We start from the raw sequence: 22,200 nt of genomic DNA, 5'->3' as shown, positions 1-22,200 counted from the left end.
CAGCAGCGAGAACTAGCTACTCATCGTAATGAAAACCCAGGGGCACGCACACAGAGCACAGAGGCCAGTTTATCAGCATCTGACGGCGGGCACTGAGCCTCCACACTCACCGCCCTGGGCGGCTGGGCTCTGCTGGGATGAAAGGCTCTCAGCCTTGGCATGAGAACACGAACTAGTGAAGTCAGGTGTGTTCTCACAACATGAAGCCCAGATGTGAAAAGAACAAAACCTCAGCTACAACCATACTGTGCTTGGGCAACGCGAGAGAGTTCTGCAACATTCATCCTCAAATCCAATACCTGCTCACATCACCCCCTTTACATATTTACGAAACATTACTGGGGACTTGCCGCTCCCTGACGCTTCCAATTCTTTCCTCACGGGCACAGCCAGCCACGCCGAGACCAATATCATAAAGTTATGAAATAAATGAGGGGAATTCAATAAATTTAATGTTAGCTACATACATATAAACGGGGAGACAAGTTCTTATCTCACCTTGGCTGTGGTATGCTATAATTGGTCCAACAGGACCCTGAACAGAAATATTAAGAGTAAACCCTCAAACGCAGTTCATTAAAAACCAGCCTACAAGAAAGGATTCAGTGCCCATGAACACGAAGTCATACAGATATGCGGCAGGTTCTTAAACGGCTGCCTACCACATGGCGAGGTAAATCCCTGTTTGTAAACGGCCACTAGTTTTTTCCCCTATTACTTAAGAGAAAGGGCATACAACCTCAACACCTAAACACTTCTGTCCTGAGACCAGGAATTTAAATTATCTGTTGGCATTCATTAACTCCAAAATATAATAAACACTGAATACCTTTCCCAAGAAGCAGTCAACTCAGAAATAAATCAACATCTAATAATATTAACTTTGATTCTAGAAATATTTGGTGGAATTTCTTTGAAATTTAAAACTATTTCATTAAACAGAAGTTTCTACTCTTAATTACCAGAAGGCTTTCACTTTTTCCTTTATCCTAAAAAGCTGAGAAACATAAATATCACAGATGGTGCCAATGGAAAGTTCTGAAATAAAATATCTCATTTTATATCAGTGGGATATATCCTCTTTTCAAACATATCAATAAAAGGGGTATTTAAAAAAGACCTGCTCTTGTTTGCTTTCCATATGGCCTGGTACCAGATTGATCCATGTACCATGGTAAGCAATGCACTGGGTTTCTTAAGGCATATCTTACAGCTTCTCACTGCATTTTTTGCTTACTTTTCTGAACTCTAGAGAAAAATGGAAGGTTGCTTTCTAAAGACATTTATACTTAAAAAAAAAAAAACAAACAGAAGAGAGAGCCTTTAAAGAACTCCATTCCCTAGGCTGATTATTAAAGAAAAGAGTAACCCTGTCCCCTGCACCCCAGTCCATTCCGGTGAAGCAGCACTCATCCCCCGCCTGGCTGAACAGTGTGACGGGCGGCCGTCTGAAGTGAGCTGGCGCGGGCTCGTGTGCATCCTGAGAGGAGGCTGAGGGGTCTGGGAGCGGCCGTCTGAAGTGAGCGGGTGCAGGCTTGTGTGCATCCTGAGAGGAGGCTGAGGGGTCTGGGAGCGGCCGTCTGAAGTGAGCGGGTGCGGGCTCGTGTGCATCCTGAGAGGAGGCTGAGGGGTCTGGGAGGGCCGTCTGAAGTGAGCGGGTGCAGGCTTGTGTGCATCCTGAGAGGAGGCTGAGGGGTCTGGGAGCAGCTGTCTGAAGTGAGCGGGCGCGGGCTCGTGTGCATCCTGAGAGGAGGCTGAGGGGTCTGGGAGCCGGAGCTTTAACCCCGTGGAGGGGTCACCACACGGACCGACATTGCCTTGTGGAGAACAGACCGGCCAGCCCTCGACGGGGGGCCTACGTTACATGTTAGGTGCGGGACCTCTGTGATTAAGGGGCCACAACTGTCTAGCTATTGAACAGAGGGCGGCACTTTTACCTGAAGAGCGCTGTGATGCCACTGTCTGTCACTAACCGTGGTAAGTCCGGGAGCGCAGCGCGCTTCACGGCGGGCGCTCTGGGCGCTCTAGTAACGTGTACTCTTCGGTAGAGAGTTTAACGGGCCCTGTCCTAGGCCTGTATAATAGTGGGGTCATTCCATTATCTATATGGTTCCGCATTTTTTTCTAATTACATCATGAAAATCTCCCCATGTGATTTTATACTCATCCTAAGTGTAATTAGAAACATCTTGATGACTATCCCTAACACATTTCTGATTATTTTTTAGAATAAAATTTTTACCACAGAAAACCTTGATTTAGGTATACAAATACTTTTAAAAGTCTGACACAGCCAATGGCTTTTTAAAAAAGTTATATAAATGGACAATTCTCCATTAGCACCAATTTGAGGGGAAAAATGTTATCGTTAAAATATTTTATTTAATATTTCCTTGATACATTAATAAAGCTGCACATTGATCTTTTCATGTAACTATCTGTACTTTGTTTATTAAATGTTAATATCCTTTGCTTATTTTCTGCTTGAATGAGTACTTAGCATTATTGACTCATACATAATTATATATAACATAAATAACAAAATCAATCTATATATACTGACTTCTCTTGTGATTCCCCCATTCTCTTTTTTGGCCTTCAAAGTTCTTTTCTGGTTTGTGAATACATTTATATGATCTCTTCTTTTAAAAATTATTTCATGTTATAGATTTAACTCTTTAATTTAGCTGGAGTTTATTTTGGTGTGCAATAGAAATTTGACTTTTATTTTTCTCCAAAGAGCTGCTTCCATTTATTAACAAATTTTTATACATTTTTAACACAAAATGACATTTCATATTTAACACTCAAAAGTTACCTGTGTAAGGATGAAATATGTCTTGATAATCCATATATTCTTAGTTCTGAAAAGTCCTTTAGACAGTGTGTAGACCACCCTCCCTTAAAGATGAAAAAACTAAGGTCTGGACACACTGAGGGGCCTGGGCTCTGCATCCTGGTAAAACAGTGGAGAGAGCTGTAGGTCTCCTGTGTCTTTAAATCTCCCTTCCTACTTTGTTTCCATTATTCTCATCTCCTTTTGTCTGGATACTTTCTCAAAAACTTTCTGGAAGGACATATGAGTATCCAATTATCTGAAAAAACTTTCTGGCTGTCCGTCCATCTTGGTGAACTACAGACTCACAAATCACTTCACTCCAAGTCTGTGCAGACAGACCATGTAAGTCAGACACCTCCCATCCCATTTCCTGTCTGCACTGAGCAGCAAGCATCCTCCTCAGGGAACAGGGCGGGGCTGCGGCGCCTCACAAGGGACTCACTTCAGCAGCTCCAGGGTTCTGTGGTCAAGGGCGAGCCGGGGGTTTCCAGTCAGGTCCAGCTCTTGCAGCTTCGGAGGCAGGTTTTCTGGTAATGTGACTTCGCTTAGCTCGTTACAGCTCAGGTCCACGCACTGAAGGAAAAGTGGAAACGAGAAGACGTGGTAAGTGGTTCAAGTGGCTCTAACGCTGTGCTGCAGGAGAACTGGTCTGACGAGTCACTGCACTATGACAGCGAAATGCAGGGACTGTGTCTGTCTGCTGTTCAGCCCTAAACATTTACAATGGACCAGGGCTTCCCTGGGCTCAGACAGTAAAGAGTCTGCCTGCAATTCAGGAGACCTGGGTTCAATCCCTGGGTTGGGAAGATCCCCTGGAGCAGGGCATGGCAACCCACTCCAGTATTCTTGCCTGGAGAATCCTATGCACAGAGGAGCCTGGCAGGCTACAGTCCATGGGGTTTCAGAGAGTCTGACGTGACTTAGTGACTACACCACCACCACCAGCCTTTAACACCTTAACACAATCAGTGTTAGAATTCTATATCTTTCTTTAGCCTATTAATATAAAAATCATAACTGTAGGTACAATTTCATTACATTTCACTTATTCTAGATCTGCACTCTCATCACCTTTGATAGCCTTAATACTTTCAACAGAAGTGCAAGAATTCACTTAATCTAAATGTTAATAATAGGGACATGGTCATCTCGTCCTTTTTGTTGTTTTTCCAATTACAAATAATGGTTGCGTGTCACCTGGACTCGAATGAAACTCTGATAACACTGCCTCGTAACGGGCTATTCTGATAGCATGGTCTGTATACATCAGCACAGAGAAAAGAACACACCACGCAGTGTCAATGCTTCTCCTGATGGTGATGAAACATGAGCTTAAGGACTGACAGGTGTGGGTAATGTAGAAGGCTAAACAGTTGACACAAACGAATTTGGAGGTCAGAGTATTAAGGGGAAAGATTAAAGACATTGTGGAACATCACTGAATTTTATGAAATTGGTTAGCAACATTTTTTAATGTTACCTCTAAAGATTTAATCTTTTACAATTCCATAGACATAAAATTGCTTCTTCTTTAAATTACCAGATTATAAACGAGTTCAGCGAGGTATCATTTATAAAGGTGACCTTGGGGAAAGCGATACAGATCCTAAGAGATGGGTTCACACACCAGCCCGCCCAGGCCCATCTGGTCACCAGTCCTGAACCCCCTGCAGCCAGTTCCTTGCTGTCTAGTTCCACCATCCTACGTTTGCCCTGAGGACTATGACCGCTTCCCAACTTTGCTTTCAGCCTCCCTTCCCTCTGATCCACTCCCCACGGTGCTGCCAGGGTGGTTTTCTGCTGTGGCTTGCTCTACCTCATTCCACTCCAGCCTCAGTCTTTCTGCCGCCCCCTGCCGCCCTTCAACCTGCGCCCAAGGTCCTCAGCTGGTCAGCTGTGGCCTTCAATCCGCCTTTCAGCACCTGCCTCCTCTCACTCGGTGTTCAGCTGTCAGAGTGAGCTCTCGCGCCAACCTGTTCCCACCTGTCTGTGCCCTGGCACACCGTCCTCTGTGAAGGGAACTCTTCACGCTACCTTGCTGCATCTCCTCCCACGTCTGATGCGTTTTTAGCACACTGCACAAAGCAGGAGCTCAAACGATGCTTTCACCAGAAGGAGAAACAAACAAATGAATGCCTACCACTTGGTAGGCACTTATTTGTTGACTGAATAAATGAACGGATCTTAATGGATCTGTTAGGATGGGAACTGCAATATACACGTTTAGGTTAAATTCAGTCTAGAGTAAGTAGCACTGCAAAGGAATTGATATGTTTTTAAATGTGACTGCTGCTGCATGAGAAGGTAACTCATTTCATTAAGGGCAGACTGAGTGGAGAAACACCCCTAATATAGCTGTGCACACTTAAGGAGGTTTATTCCTAAACATTACAGGACGCTGCTATCTGGTGGCAACCTCTGGTGCTAACACGGACAGTGAGTGCTTTGCTGACAAGCACGATTTCCTGCTCTTTTAATAGTCTTCCACAAATGCTTGTTGACTGAATAAGCAAAAGAAGAACTTCAATTTGTGAACGTGTTAACTGCTCCGTTGTGTCTGACGCTTTGCAATCCCATGAACTGCAGCCCACGAGGCTCCTCTGTCCATAGGATTCTCCAGGCAAGAATACTGGACTGGGCTGCCACTCCTTTCTACATTAATTTGTGAAGGCCCTTCCTTTTAAGTTTATACATGGTATCTCTGATTTTTCTCAACTGGGTTTTAGATTTAGGAAACCTTATTGGCAACACCTTGAAAAAAATGACCATCAAGGTAAAACTTTTTTCAAAAAAATCCTCAATCCACCAATTACTATTCCATTTCTGCAAACAGTAAATTCCCTTAAACACCAAAACTATTTCTAAAATCTGACTTTAATGAAACGCATCCTACATATAAGCTAAGCAATTCCTTTTCATCATTTCTTCTTAAAACTGGTTATGTGTGCCCTTGGGGATTCAGTGGTATATCACAGAGTTACAGGACACCTGGCCTGTGCTTCTGGGGGCGTCAGTGTTGCTTAGAAGACTGTGGAGCCTTCACTTTTATATCAAAACTAAAAGAAATGATAAAAGAGTAGAACACAAAATTAGCATGTAATTTTAGATCAGAAAGGAGACATCACAGAAGTTTATAGATGACTGCAGGCCATATTCTAGACTTCGGGGCGTATGATCTCACTTCTTCTCCCTGTGGATAGGAGACTGTCGAGAGCATGGCAGTGCCCACTTCCCAGCCAAGCTCTCTGAGGACGCACCGCCACAAGTGCTCCTCTCCCTGGGGCGCCTCTGAAGGGACGCTCTCCACACACAGGACTCTCAGAGGGCCAGCTGTCTACCTGCATGTACACACAGCCCACTTCATAAGATGCAAGCAGTATTTGTTGGAAAGGGAGTGGCTTTGTGTTTAAAAGACCTGCTGAAATAATTTTTCAAATTTGAGTTAAAAAAACAAACCAATCTGTCTGAGTTAACACTTTACCCTGACTCTGAGAGAGAGTGACTGTTCAGGCCCAGCTTTCCTGTGGGCTGTGTGGCCAGGGAGGCAGAGAGAAAAGCAGCTTCAATGGCCCTGTCCTGGAAGACACTGCTTCATGCCTTTTCCGCAGCTTTTGTTCCAAACAGGAATGGGTGCCAGATTCCCCAAATTTTAGAAGAATTCCTAAATAACAAATACCCAGACTCCAGGACCAGAAAGACAACTGTTTCTGCTTCCTGGTTTTTGGATATTTCAGTTTCTAGGTGACCTGTTGAGTCTAGAAGGTCAGCTAGCCCACCTAAACTGCCACCTAACTGGTCCCTGGTGTGTCTTTATCTCCCTTACCCTCCTTTCTGAAGAATTAATGCCTTTTCTTTCACCCACTTTGACCCACCACTTCCCCGTGTGCTTTGTGTTTATGACTGAGCTGGTTCTCTTGCCCTCATCCCACTTCAGAAACAACAAACATGGCTTGATTCCAAGGGAAATTCAACTTCCTGGATCCACTGTTCTCAAGAGTGTGGCATATTAAACACACTTCATACTCCATTTCCCAGGGAAAAAAGCAGTCCTAGAGATGACGTCCCTCGACTTATCCAATTGATTTATTACTTCACAGCACAAACATGAAAATAACCTTCTGGGAAGAACTTAAAACATTTTAAAATATGCTGTTCACCTAGTGGCCAGAATCAGGACCCTACAGGAAAACGAAAAATTTGACAAAAGTTGCTGGTATATGTTTAAATTTCATCTGCTGTGTCACACATTAATTTCACCTGCTTAAACCACACTTCAAAAATGGTAGGAATATGTCACTAATTGGAAGTAATTCAACGAGGAGCTTGGGTTTTGTTGCAAAGCTGCTACACTATCGATGTGGCGGCCGTGGAGTGAGGTGAGGGGCCCCTGGGCGAGAGGGGCTGAGGGCCGCCCAGGTGGCTCCACTGCTCCCTGGGCCGCCAGCACTGGGGGCCTAGACGAGGACGTCAGCCGGGACCAGCCAAGCCACGCCTGGCTGACGTGGTGACTCGAGGGCCAGGTTTTCCTCTCTAGCTGATTGACGGCGGATCTGTACCCAGAAGGAGGTGTATTTATTTTAGAATCAGAACAGAACACGACCTGCTCCAGAACACAGGACTGGTGGTGGGTTTCGAAGAAGGTGCCGAACAACGGTGAAGACAGTAATCCCAGGGAACAAAACTTCTGCGACTGGGTGCGCTTGAGTGCACCAGAAAACTCTACAAAATTAACTTTTTTCCTACTAACTTACATGACCTCCTGGCCCACATAGAGAATTTGTTGCCTGACGATCACTCTGCGAGATCTCGCTAAATGCACCAAAATGAGGCAAGCCTACACCTACGTTTTACCCAAGATTAGGGGAGGCATGTGGTCTCTGTTCTAGGGGTATGTGAATAATGGCCTAATTTTACAAGTTTCAAAAATTACATTTTAGTATATATATTTTAGTAAGAAAACTTGTTTATCCTTTTAAATGATAATTGGTTTTAAAGCTTTGGTAACAAAGCTGTGAACAAGCCCTCTCCTTTAATGTCTTAAGAGATGAGACTGCTCACAGAGAACTAGCTAAATACAACAGGACCTTATTCTTCTTTAACTTATGTTATCTCCTAATGTTTATAATTGCAATAATTTTAATACTTTTTATGAAACACCTTACAATTACTGTACTTTATTTTCAAGAAGCCTTAAGAATATAACCTAGGACTACTAGTGTCAGTCACTCAGTCACGTCCAACTCTTTGCCAACCTACGGACTGCAGCCTGCCAGGCTCCTCTGTCCACGGGATTCTCCAGGCAAGAATACTGGGGTGGGTTGCCATTCCTTGTCCAGGGGATCTTCCCTCCAAACCCAGGGATCAAACCTGGGTCTCCTGCATTGCAGGCGGATGGATTCTCACCATCTGCAATAAAATTCTGAACCACAATAAAATTTTAACATAGGCTAGAGTATTTCAACTCATAAAAAATGATTTCTTTTATATTAAAAACATGCTTTGGGGCTCAGTTTGCAGTAATGACTCTGGTATTTTATCATTTGTTTACAGCCACTACTTTTATCGGGAGCTTTCCTTTGATGGTTTAAATCTGTGTAAATACTTACACAGCTACTTAAAATAGTCTCATACGAAATATGAATGAGTTGTTTCTCATATGAAATAACACTAAAACATCAGCCCAGAGCTCTCACACACTGTAACTATTACTTTTCAACAACACTATCTGTCCAGGACTGCAAAGTTCACACTTTTGTATGTAAAGGATACTTGATACTGCTCATCATCGCCCCCCCGAAATAAAACCCCAACAACAAACATCTCTTGGTCATGGGACTGCTGGATCAGAAAGACTGGGCATTTTTAACATAAGGAAAATGCCAGGATATAATATCTGGGATTAAAAAAAAAAACTATTAAAAAATAATACCAAAAGTAAAGTTTTAAAAGTGGCTCTAGGACTTCCCTGGTGGTCCAGTGGCTAGGACCCTGCATTTTCACTGCCAGAGGCCTGGGTTTAAACCCTGGGGGAGGAACTGAGACCCTGCAAGCCACTGCTGCAGCTCCGGCCACACACCGCCCCCCGCCCCCAACAACGCAGAGGCTGCCAGCAGGGCACAGAGGGCAGATGCAGGGAAGGGGCGACATGAGACTCAACAGCGCTGATTTAAAGGCCGGGAGCCCAAGCAAGGGCCTAAGAGAAAGTCTGCTTTTGCAGGACAACATTCACATTGTGCAAAACCTAGTCAAAACTTGAAAAATGTAAACATCTATCCACATTTTAAACCAGATACTTAAAAACAAAAAAATCAACAGCTAAGAGTTCGGTAACATTAAACGACAGGTGCAGACAGTAAGAGCAGCACATGGGAGGCTAACCGAGAGGCGGGGTGCACAGGGCCCTGTTTAATGAGCCCCCGAGACACACCACACCCCCTCCCAGGATGGGCCGGCTAGCAGCCCCCGGCAGGCTCAGCTGTCAGCACAGCTCCTGTGCTGGAATCAGAGAAGCCTGTGCTTAAGTGACAGGCTTCCTGGATTCTGCTGATCATCAGCCAGAACAGTTGCTCCACATAATCAACATCAGAGCTGACCCCTACGGAGGCCTCGTCACTAATGATGGCCCACATTCAGTGCTCTCGCTAGAGTTCTTACTCCTCCCTCAGATGCTCTGCACGTTTTATTCCATTTCATCCTCACAGCAACACTGTGACTCTGTGCTGTTCTTTCCCTCATTGTACAGATGAGGGAACAGAACAATTAAGGGACTTGGAGCTGGAATCCAACTCCAGATATATTCCCTTCAGAAGCCCACCTCTTACCCACTGTAAAAGGTACTATAAAGTAAAAATAGAATACTTCTGGGACTTCCCTGGTGGTGCAGTGGTTAAGACTATGCCTCCACTGCAGGGGTCCGGGTTCCATCCCTGGTCGGGGAACTAAAATCGCGTGAGCCAGACGGCATGGCAAAAAAAAAAAAAAAAAAATTCTGTGAATTTTCAGTAAGTATTCCAAAATGCCACAGTCATATACGAGATTACAGTGCTCAAAGTAAAATACTTCATGGCCTAAAGCAAACACACACACACTTATCACATGGCTCGTACACACCTCAACCATGTAAATGTACTCCTGTGATGAAAAATCGTTCATGCTATTCAAAGTGATTTCAAACAGGATGACATTTGTTCCTTTTTAGGAGATGAGAATATATCCTGAGTCTATAACCAGAGTTTTTTTCCTTTATTAAGCATAAAACTAATAATCAGAAATGCTGAGACACAAATGTAAGAACTTCTTACTCTTTGCGCCCAAAAAAAAAAAACTGTTAGATGACGTTCCTGCTAGTGAACTGGTTTCGTCCTGTGAGACTGCCACAGTCATGAGGTGTAGAAAGCCTCTGCCACCAAGCTGCCGTCTTCACTGACACAGACCACCTTCTTTTTCAGCACCTCAGCTTCCTTGCCTACCAAATGGGAGATACTACTTGTTCTGCCAGCATCATTCAACTGAAGCGCGTGTCTGGTCTTTAAACAGCAGTGAGACTACATCTGCACAGGGACTTGCTACTACCCCACAGCGCCATGGGGATGCCGCTGTTTAATCGGGGTGTGGGGTGCAGGGTGCTGCTGGCTCTTTCAAACTCCTATCAAGCCTGGCTCAGTCTCTGAGTCTCACAGACACCCTGGAAAAAGGTGCGACAGGTGCTGTTAGACAGATGGGAACGAGTGAGGTGGCCACGCGGCTCACGTCCAGTCGCAAGTAGTGTTCGATCCCTTGTGACCCCACGGACCGTAGCCCACCAGGCTCCTGTGTCCATGGGACCCCCAGGCAAGAACCCTGCAGTGCGCAGCCGTTCCCTCCAGCAGGGCGTCTTCGCAGTCTCCTGTGTCTCTGCAGGCAGACTCTTGGCCTCTGAGCCACCTTCCCCACTCCCAGCCCAGGGCTTCTTGTTTACTGGTTTCCCACCTCGGCCAACTCAGCAGCGTGGCCCAGCAGCGAGGAGGGATGGAGCAAGAACAACAGAGGCGTCCTCACTCCAAGGAACCCGGCGGAGGGTGCCGGCATCCTAAGCCGGTGACTCACAGGAAGCACGTCTTCAGCCTGAGGCTGGGGGTCACGGCTCGGACCACATACCTTGATCTCCGGGAGCTGCATCACCTCAGGGAAGACTTCGATGCAGTTGGAGTGAGCTGTCACGGTGTGCATGCGCCTGCAGTTCATGATGGTCGTCGGCACGGCCTTTAGTTTATTCCCACTGAGGTCGATCTCTTCAAGTTCCTCCAGTTTCGCCATTTTACTAAAAAAAAGAGAAAATCCAAGGTGGACAAATCACAAAGTAACTAGAAAGAAATTTAAAAAGAAAATACTAATAATAGATAATGAGAACCAAAGGGTAATTTAGTCTGAAGATTCTTTAAAGATTCACTCGGAATCATTTTAACAAATGATTTGTTGAATCACTTTTTCACTACTGTTTTTGAGGATCAAAGTATTTTAACACCTCTTTTCTTAATACAGAGGCTTCCCTGGTGGCTCAGACAGCAAAGAATCTGCTTGCAATGCAGGAGATGCAAGAAACCCGAGTTCAGAAACCTGAGTTCAATCACTGGGTCAGGAAGATCCCCTGGAGTAGGAAATGGCAACCCACTCCAGCATTCTGGCCTGGAAAATTCCAAGGACAGAGGAGTTTGGTGGGCTACAGTCCATGGGGTCGCAAAGAGCTGGACAGGACTGAGAAACTAACACTTTTCTTACTACAAAACAAAAAGTCTTAGCTTCAACTCTTTAAATTGGCAACAACAAGAAAAACGGATGTCCTTTTCCTACTCTGCGTGTGAATTAAGATATCCTGACAACAATCACTTTGCTATGTGGCTTAGTCTGAACTGCAGTGAAAATCCTACTCGAATTGGTCAAAAGTCTGCGTTAATCCAGTATATGTGCTTTAAAGAGCTTAGTTTACGAGTAGGGTTTCTTTGTACTGGCCCTGAGACCTCAAGGGGATACAGAGGAGAAGCGGGAAGGCTTATATGAAGATATGCTTTCTCCTGAAACGCACTCCCCAAATTCCTCTGACATCACGTGTGATAACGAAGTGGTGCTGAGGAGAATGCTGACGGGCCACCTGGATCACCTCGAGACTGTCTGCGTTAGTGTGTCAGTCACTCAGTCGTGTCGGACTCTTCGAGACCCCACACACTGTAGCCCACCAGGCTCCTCTGTCCATGGAATTCTCCAGGCAAGAATACTGGAGTGGGTAGTCATTCCCTTCCCCAGGGGATCCACCCCACCCAGGGGTCAAACCCAGGTCTCCTGCATTGCAGGTGGATTCTTTACTGTCTGAGCCACTGAGAGACCTTCTAGCTGAGCCAAATTCAATCTGTACCCAAAGAAATTTCTCTCAACTTCTGCTAAATATCTACAAAGAAAGCACCTTTCTGACTTTACCTTAATAACACACCCTAATATAATTTCCCTGATAGCTCAGCTGCTAAAGAATCCACCTGTAATACAGGAGACCTGGGTTCGATCCCTGGGTTGGGAAGATCCCCTGGAGGAGGGAAAGGCTCCCCACTCCAGTATTCTGGCCTGGAGAATTCCATGGACTATACAGTCCATGGGGTCTCAAAAGAGTTGGACACTACTGAGCGACTTTCACGTTGAATATAATTTAACGTTTTTGTTTAAGAATGTCTTTTATTGTTTAATCTTAACCTATAGTCTAGAATTAACATTAGTTACATAAATCAATAATTACAGTAACCAAATAAAGAAAAATTCCAGAGTTAGGGGTTTCCTTTATTTTCTGTAAATCTAGAGGGAGAAAGTTCCCCCGCCCCACCCGCAGCCCCAGATGCATCCATCACTCCTCTGACCCCTTTTCCACCTTGGGTGATGCCGGAGTCTTAATAGGCACCACAGTTATTGGTACCTCACCTGCCTGCTGCAGTTTCACTTGTCACAATAAACCATCCAAACAATTTAGCGAGAAACCCTTTATTGCCCTTCTGTTCTCTCTCAAAAATAAACGTTACTTTATTTGATTACTTGAGATATATACCAAAGATACAAGAACTAAGTTTTTACCTGATGAAATCAGATCTTTTAATATCATAAACATTCAACATGGTGTTAGGATACGCTACAAACACCCCTGTATGTACAGACTGTGAAGTAATCCATCTCTGACAGCCTGAATTTGTAAGAGATTGTTATTTGAATATGTCACATATTTTGAAAAGAAATGGGAAGAAATCAATAAGCAACAGGCATGAAAAAAGATTCAAAATATGGAAATCAGGCCCAAGGAAGAAAATGTTAAAGAAATTTCCATGCCTCAACATAGAATGAAGGTGGGAAAAAAACCAAGTTTCTGTATTTAGGGCGGTCATCAGTGGCCTGGGTTGCGCGGGGGAACCCTCAGAGCTTGAGGGGACAGCCATGCTTGGCCTCTAACCATCTCAGAGGACAGGGAGCCCTTTCAGGGGTGTTATTCTTATGGGACCACCATGTTTTCTTCTAAAAATATCACCTCATTCCATAGTAAAAGAAAAATACATAACAATTAAAAAGAAAAAAGAAAGAAAAACTTAAACATTAACATCAAATGATTGGGAGAAAATAAATGTATACTACAAAATAAAGCAATACTAGGAGTCAGTGCATACCTGGGCCTCCCCGTTTTAGTAAGGTCTTCAACAGACTGCTAACCTTGATGGCCACAGACGGAGGCTGTGCCAGTATTCTGCTTTGCCCAATGCTAAGCTGCAGTTAACAGCAGAATACCCAGGGGTTAGTGTGTGCTTCTTTGGTGTGTGGATGTGAGTTCTCGGACCTGACTTGTTAAATGGATAAATGCCAATGACAGAGAAGCAGAGTAAGTCCTCCACGGCAGGCTCAGTGTGCAGATTCATTCAAAGCAAGATACAGTGCTACTGTTTCCCAGATTACAAATTCAAATTAAAATAGACTTAAAAGTGGAATTTTCTGAGAGCCATAAATTATTTCCAGTGTCACAGTTTCTATGATCAAATAAGCCACCACTGCTTTTTATACCATAAACACAAATCCAAAGCTATTAGCTAATTAAGAACCTTCAGGTTCCTAGTTAAGGTTCTAATTCTCACTCGCCATACTGTTAATTTTTTTAATTAATCAAAAGAAAAAACATACCTGTAAATAACATACTTTGTTTCAAAATCGTAAGAACAGTCTAGCAACTGGGTCCTTGGATACATTCATATTAGAAAAATAAACACATTCCTTTTTAGTGGAATGTTGATAATGGCTTATAGAAAAGAGGAATAAGCTTTACACTATTTGGAAACTAAACATTTTCGTTTTTGCCTTTTCATCTATGAACCCATTTTCAGAAATGCAATGAAGGATGTCACTCTGCAATCTTCTTTTACCTTGCGGGAAAACTCTGAAGTCGGTTGTAGGCCATGTGAAGAACCTTCAGATGGGGGTGTCCGGTTAACAAGGACACACATTTATCTGTGAGGTTGTTGTTCGTCAAATACAACTCCTGTAAGATGCTGTTGGTCTCCTCTGAAAGTGTGGCTGGAGGGAGGGTTTCCAGTTTGTTTGCAGACGCATTCAGGAATCTCAGGCTACGATGACAAACAACAAAATCGTGCTGATAAGCCAGAGCTCCACCCCAGAATTCTCAACAAATCTAGAAGTTTCCTGTCAGATACCCACCATACTGGAAACTGGGTTTAGAAACACGAATTTAAAGATAGGTTTTAGCTTTGGCAGGCATATAGATATATGACTCCACAATCTATACTGAACACAATAATTACCTAAATGTGTTAACTACAAAGAGATAGAGATCAATTTTGTTTGTTTGTTTTTCCTGGTCACACTGTGTGGCTTGCAGGATCTGAGTCCCCTGACCCTTGCGCCTTGCAGTGGAAGCATGGAGTCCTAACCACTGGACTTCCAGGGAATTCCCTAGAAATAAATTTTTATGGAAGTACAAAAGAAAAAGGAAGTCATATTTTATAGCTGGTGGGGAGTAGAAAGGAAAGTGATAAGGTAAAGCTAATATTCTGTCTTAAGAAAGAGAAACACAATTGCCTATTTTAAAATAAAAGTTTTCATAGCAATAAAACAATTAGATGTTAGATCACAATATAACTAAATCACATAGTGACTAAGTCCTTTTCAGCATGCTGTATAAACCATATTTTACTGACATATATTCACAACTGCAAGAGATAATTTGTTCTGTAGTAAAATAATGGAATACTGTATAGTAGTGAAAATGAAGAACTACATGTATCAATAGGATGGAAGATAACAGGATACACTGCATGACTCCATAATTACAGAGTTCAGAATCAGGCAAAACTAATATACAATATTAAAAGTCAGGGAAGGGAGGCAGTGTCTAGAAGATAGCTTCTAATTTTTCCAGTATGATACCGCTCTGGTTCTCACTCTGGGTGCTGGTCACATGAGTGTGTTCACTTTGAAAATGTTTATCAAGTACTATACTTGCAGTAGAAGGAAATGGGCTACTCACTCCAGTCCTCTCACCTGGAGAATGCTATGGACAGAGAGCCTGGCGGGCTACAGTCCATGGGGTTGCAAAGAACGGGACACGAGTGAGCAACTGACACGTTCATACTTATGGTCCCATTTCTGTATTTATATTATACTTTAATAAAGTTTACATGGAAACACGTATTAATATACACTATCAGTAACCCAAATGACAGTGTGAACAACAGCTAAACTATGAAGAATGTTTTTATACTTGAGATAACTAAAACTGTCAAAAACTGTAATACTTCCTTAGTTACTGTGAAACACAGATAAATAGAAAATGCAAAGCTGGAGAACTGAAACAGAATCCTTGCTGGGATCAGGCTCCCAGTCACTGAAAAGGGAAGCGAAGGGCGGAGCAGGACCTGGGCAGACAGACAACCCTGCTGCATCCCGGTGATCTCTACCACGGGCGCTCCATCGTGGGGCCACAGGGACTGACCACTGTCCAGCCCACAGGACCCACCTACCACGGTCCCCAAGGCCAAAGCTGCCTTGTTCCCCAACCCCTACCCGGAACGAACCACTATGTTAATGAACCGACTTTCTCTCATTTCAAAACCACCCACGTTTGACACATTCTGCATTCAATTCGGGACTATTTTACCATAACTTAGTTTAAAAAAAGAATAAAATCTTCCTTAAAAAGAAAGACTCTGGAATACCAGGTACAGATATTTTTAATTGAGGATAAAAAGAAGGCTCTGTATTCAGGAGTCACCACCAAGACTGTCGTTCCAATCTTTCAATCCACTAATTCAATACTCTCTGATCTTGCAGCCCCCACACTTACACACACACAAACACTCACACAACTCCATGACATAGCTGAGGAAAAGCAGCTTCCCCCAAATAGAACATTTTCCATTAAAGAAACACATATTCTGTTGACATTTAAAAAAAAAAAAGGAAGTTAGAAAAGGGCTGTACAGACCATAAATAGTCATGGGAAATTACAGTCGTGTGTGCTACAGAGAAGAAAATAAAGGTCATTCATGAAGTTTCTGAAATGGTTTTGAACTAGGAAGGAAACCCATTCTAGCACCATAGTTCTTTAAAGCTCTTTTACGACTTTCGTTTTATCACCTGACTTAAATACCCTGTTAGGATTTCTCCAGTGTAGAATTATAAAACATTAAAATGCATTGCCCTAAAACATTTTGGAATAGGGCTAACTGAGAAACTCTGACAATCTCATTAAAACACAATTCTCTAGGAAATATGTAGTTATAAACATATGAAAAGAAAAGAAATTAAGTCACGAATATTTGCATTATTTTTAGGCCAGGAAAAAAAGAAGGAAATTTGTTTTGAAAAAGGAAAAAAGACTGACTAGTGAATGCTCACCTAGAAAACTACTAAAGGAACTTTAAAATCCTTACAACACGGAAGTGATTTCCAGAAAGACCTGTCCACTCATCTTGTTGAAATGTGCCTGTACTGAAGCTTATACATGCTTTATGGGAAACTGAGGCGGGGGATCCCACATTCCACCCCTCCAGGAAATAAAACTAAGCTGAAACTACATGGCTGGTTTCGAAAGATTGAGTTGTAACTGAATCAAGCCTGACTGAATCATCTTGTTAGTTAATGGTCACAGAGCAAACAACTGGCCTAAAAGCATTTCTGATTATAATCGTCTCAGGGAAATTAAATTCAATGCCCACCCTTCAAGAAATAAACGCACCTGTCGCACAGCCGCACACTTCAGCAGAAGGCAGATCAAGCTGGTTTAATCGTCTACGTGTTATATCCATCAGAGTGAGCAACTGCTTTAATTCTGTAAAATGTCTCCAGTCTGGATAACAGTTTTACTCAATAAATAGGGTGTAAAACCCTACCCCCCTCTGCTTTCAAAACCTTCCGGAGAGTTAAGTTCCTAAAGCACTGAGTTAGGTCTCAACTCCGTATGGTATGGGAGAACGTCCTCAAGCTTCTCCCTCGTAGATTTTTGCAGTAACTGCATAAAAGATTTGTTTAATACGCCATGAAGACTTTGATCCATAGAACCCCCTTCACGACTCAACCCTCTCATAAAGACCCGAGAAAAGCAGTTGCGTGTCATTGCCGTCTTTCGGTAAAGTGCTTCTTCCGATCTCCTGTTTCATCCGATCCCCCCACCGTCCAGAGATGCCCCCGCTCTATTTCACAGAAGACAAACTGAAGCTGAGAAAAGTCAAATTACTTGGCTGCTGTTAAATAGTAATTAGTGGCTGTGTGTGTGTGCGCACGTGGGCTCAGCCATGTCCAACTCTTTTCGACCCCATGGACTATAGCCCGCCAGGCTCCTCTGTCCATGGGATTCTCCAGGCCAGAATACTAGAGTGGGTTGCCATTCCCTTCTCCAGGGGATCTTCCCAACTCAGGGATCTTTGCTATCCTGAGCCACCGGGGAAGCTCCGAAAGACCAGTGTCTCTTTCGCCTCCCACACTGGCAGGCAGGTTCTCTGACACTAACGCCACTTGGGAAATTAGTGACAGAATAAGAAATAAACCCAGATCTCACTGATCTTAAAGACTGAAAGGGGCACTGTTCAGTCGCTCAGTCGTGTATGACTCTGTGCGACCCCACGGACTGCAGCCTGCCAGGCTCCTCTGTCCATGGGATTTGCCAGACAAGAAGAGCGGAGTGGGTAGTCATTCGAGTGGGTAGTCATTCCCTTCTCCAAGGGATCTTTCCGACCCAGAGATCTTTGCCATCTGAGCCATGAGGGAAGCCCCAAGAAAGCCCACGATTACCTAATACAATTCTCCAAAATTTAACTGACAGAAACAGAAATAATAAAACATTTTCCTGAGGACATTTTCATGTCATCTTCCCCCAAAACCCTGGAGGTCAAGCAGAGCACCTGCTGGGCAGTGTGAAGACCACACACACACCATATACACTTCAGACTCCATCCCTAAAATAACGGGACACACGGCACAGCACAGCACTCAAACCGTTCCTCAGCAGAGAGTGTGACACTGCAGAGAAAGGACACTCACACAGGATTCCTGCCCTGAAGCATCTGGAGAGCTGCCCACGGCGCAGGGGACAAATCCGCTTCCTGGTTCTTGAGCAATCCCTCTGTTCTTCCCTGGCACATTCTGTCCGTCTGTTCTGGCTCCTCTAGGGTTTTCTGTTTTGCTTCTGTTTTTTTTTTTTTTAGTAATTCCCAGCACACCCTTAAATTTTACAGCTAAATTCTGTCCTTGAAACGAAGCATAGGATCGGTGCCACCACAGATCTATGTATTTGCAGGCAGACCAGGTATTCTGCATCTGAATTATTTTTTATGCAGATAGGTACTGTGACTTGTGGTCTATTAAAAATGCAAAAGCTTAAGACCCTAAGCGCAGTGAAATCCTTTTAACTTTTATACAACCCCCTGATTTCTGGCCCTAAAAATCCTTAAGAGGTGTCAAACAAAATACTCTAAATTACTTTTGATGTGTCTACACAATGCAATGCTTTTAACAACTTCATCTATATTCAAAAGACTGGTAGCTCTTAAAGCAGGGACTTTCAAACTTTTCATTAGTGGCAACTAAGAGTACAACATTTTACATGACCGCCTAGTGAAGATGCAAAATACACACATATAAACAAAAGTTTCTTGCAACAGTATTTAACCTTACTCTGTCTTACACTGATATTTTCTATCCCATTTTTTAAGTGCTGGTAGAAACCCACTAAATTACTACATCCCCACTTACCAGTTTGAAAAAAGGATGCCTATTATTCATTGTATAGCAATGCCGCTTAATAGTGAGACTGCATGGGAAGAGAAAGTACATGCGTACAGCCTAACAGAATGCACACGTTATTATTTGGCAAGGTCTGAAAATGTGCCTGGCTTGGGCAATAAAGATCATAAGCCTACAGGGCAAGGGAACAAAGGTCATACAGATGGAAGACCTGCTGAACAAGAACTCAAAAAGGATTAACTTTAAAAATTGAGTGTAATTATATTAAGAACCAACACCGAGGCAACGCTGTAAGCTAATCTCAGCCCTTCTCCTGACTCAGTCAGTCACCCCACACACGTCCCCGCTCTGCTCCAGAATCCAACTGAGGACTGCACATTCCATTTCCTTACCGTGCCTCATGCGTCTCCTCTAATCAGTGTAATTTGTTTCAAATGACCTTGACACTTTAAAAAAGTACATTTTGTGGAATGTCTCTCAATTTAGATTTGTTTGATGTTTTATTATCATTAGAATAATGTAATGCACTTCTAGCAAAAACACACAAAAGTGATGTTCTCATTCCGGAAGTTCTGTGATTCTCAACTTTACCTCCCAGATATTCTTATTAATTAGGTCAGGGTAAGGTTTCAATGGAGGAGGGCATGGCAATCCACTCTAGTATTCTTGCCTGGAGAATCCCCTTGGACAGAGGAATCTGGGGGGCTACAGTGGTCCATTGGGTTGCAAAGAGTTGGACATGACTGAATACTAAGCACAGCACACAGGCTTCAAAAATCTATACAGAATTAAGAATTCTGGTGACTGGCCAAGTTGAGTCAGTAGAAATGAGAAAATGGCCAGAAAAATGCATGTTTAGTAGGTAATCTAGGGGATCCTGAACACCCTTTGAGAAACACTATTTTATTTCACTATGGCTATCAAAACATCAGAACTTCACAAGATAGCTCTCTTCCCTTAGGAAAAATAATACAGGCAATCTAGCTCTTCAAAATGTCAGAAATTTTCTATCTTTGCCAAAAGGCACCAGTTGTCATGGTCAATTGATCACACTTTCCCAAATCTTCTATTCCCTTTTAGTCCCTTTGATATTTACACCCATTCTGTCTGAGTCACTAAAACTTATGGTCTGTAATGTGACTAATATTCTGGGGATATTTTAATAATTACCATGTACTTCATTTGTACATATACACTCTCTCCTCCTTCCCATCCCCTGAAAATACCTTATTTTGCTCCAACCAGGGGGAAAAAACAGACCCTAATCTCCACTTATAACAGGAATCTATAACTCTCCTATAAAGGGCCCCTTGTGGCTTTGTTAATTAGACTTATCTCATCAGAAGCAGTTCTCTGGCCATGACGTAAGAGTGCAAACGCAAAATGGCCCAGGAATCAGCCACCGCCAAGCTCTCAGGAGCAGCAGCAGGACAGCAGCACCTCACCCACCCACCCCGGTGACCCACAGGGACCTCACACCACTCCTGTCCATCTGCTGAAGGACACTGATTATCTGAAACTCTTTTGGGGGTTTCCATCAAGAAAATTCTCAACTTCAGTAAGATGGGAGGACTAGGCCAGTTAAGATCCAGATTAGAATACTTGCCAGTTTCCCTCAAAGAGCCAAGTCCTGTCTTGATCACAAGATTCAAAATCACAGTCCACTGATTGGCAAGTGTGATCCACCATACTTCACATCTGCCCACAGCTACTGCGCTGCCAGTCAAAGACACGACATTCAAAGAAGACATGGAGAGCAAACTCATAAACTTAGGTTGCTGACTCACGTCATAAGACTTTTAATACAAGCGGTCTGAAGGTGCTCTGGAAGCACAACCACGGAGCTGGCGTACCCTAGACCCGTGCTCTGCAACGGGGGACCCACAGCACCAAGAAGCCATGCACCGCAGCCAAGAGCAGCCTCCGCCCCCCAAACCAGGGAAGAGCCCCAGCAGCAGCGGAGACCCAGCACAGCCAAAAAACAAAAGTATGGGGGAAAACTGGCCTGAAGTTCTCAGAGGAAGCCGAGGATATCACTACAAGTCGTCTAATTTAGATTCCTCTCTCTTCTCCAGTTAACTGCTACCAGGTCAAGCAGATCAAAAGACACCATCCCAAAGCTGTAATATCTCACAGACAACATTATGCAATTAAAACCATGATACTGCATTTTAGCAGCCAGGTTCAGATCTAAAGAAATCTCCCTAGAAAGAGAGTTCAACCTTTTGCTCTCTCCAATAACACATGTTTTTCTGACCTCTCATGAAGCTTCCAAGCACAAGTTCTATTTAGAGAACAAACTAAACCATTTCTAACTTCAGTTCAGTTCAGTTCAGTTGCTCAGTCGTGTCCGACTCTTTGTGACCCCATGAATCACACCACGCCAGGCCTCCCTGTCCATCACCAACTCCCGGAGTGCACTCAGACTCACGTCCATCGAGTCAGTGATGCCATCCAGCCATCTCATCCTCTGTCGTCCCCTTCTCCTCCTGCCCCCAATCCCTCCCAGCATCAGAGTCTTTTCCAATGAGTCAACTCTTCGCATGAGGTGGCCAAAGTACTGGAGTTTCAGCTTTAGCATCAGTCCTTCCAAAGAAATCCCAGGGCTGATCTCCTTCAGAATGGACTGGTTGCATCTCCTTGCAGTCCAAGGGACTCTCAAGAGTCTTCTCCAACACCACAGTTCAAAAGCATCAATTCTTTGGCACTCAGCTTTCTTCACAGTCCAACTCTCACATCCATACATGACCACTGGAAAAACCATAGCCTTGACTAGACGGACCTTTGTTGGCAAAGTAATGTCTCTGTTTTTTCATATGCTGTCTAGGTTGGTCATAACTTTCCTTCCAAGGAGTAAGCGTCTTTTAATTTCATGGCTGCAGTCACCATCTGCAGTGATTTTGGAGCCCAAAAAAATAAAGTCTGACACGAAGACTTATATATTCAGGCCTTTTCCTCAGTTACATAACCACAGAACTGGTAACAATAATTTATTACCAGAAAAAAAGAAGAAAGAAAAAGTGAGCATCTACATATATTTTTAAAGATTTGTACTATGAAGCAAACTGAATAGAAGGAGAACTGAAGCAGTTTCATCGCTGCCTGGAGCCATC

The 22,200-nt window shown here is 43.5% G+C and overlaps 1 protein-coding gene across 4 annotated transcripts in view; it reads right to left on the bottom strand.

The window, feature by feature from the left end:
- Nucleotides 1–22,200, bottom strand: part of PHLPP1 (PH domain and leucine rich repeat protein phosphatase 1) — a 222,378-nt gene that overhangs the window by 17,480 nt on the left and 182,698 nt on the right. For all 4 annotated transcript variants that reach the window (XM_024984528.2, XM_059881112.1, XM_059881113.1 and 1 more), the window contains 3 exons: nt 14,254–14,454; nt 10,976–11,138; nt 3,282–3,412 (listed from right to left, as the gene is read on the bottom strand). In XM_024984528.2, the coding sequence (XP_024840296.1) occupies nt 3,282–3,412; nt 10,976–11,138; nt 14,254–14,454 (495 nt within the window). The remainder of the gene's footprint in view (nt 1–3,281; nt 3,413–10,975; nt 11,139–14,253; nt 14,455–22,200) is intronic.

Source organism: Bos taurus, chromosome 24 (assembly GCF_002263795.3).
Source record: "Bos taurus isolate L1 Dominette 01449 registration number 42190680 breed Hereford chromosome 24, ARS-UCD2.0, whole genome shotgun sequence".
Lineage (NCBI taxonomy): Eukaryota > Metazoa > Chordata > Mammalia > Artiodactyla > Bovidae > Bos > Bos taurus.
This window is presented reverse-complemented; position numbering and strand designations above follow the sequence as displayed.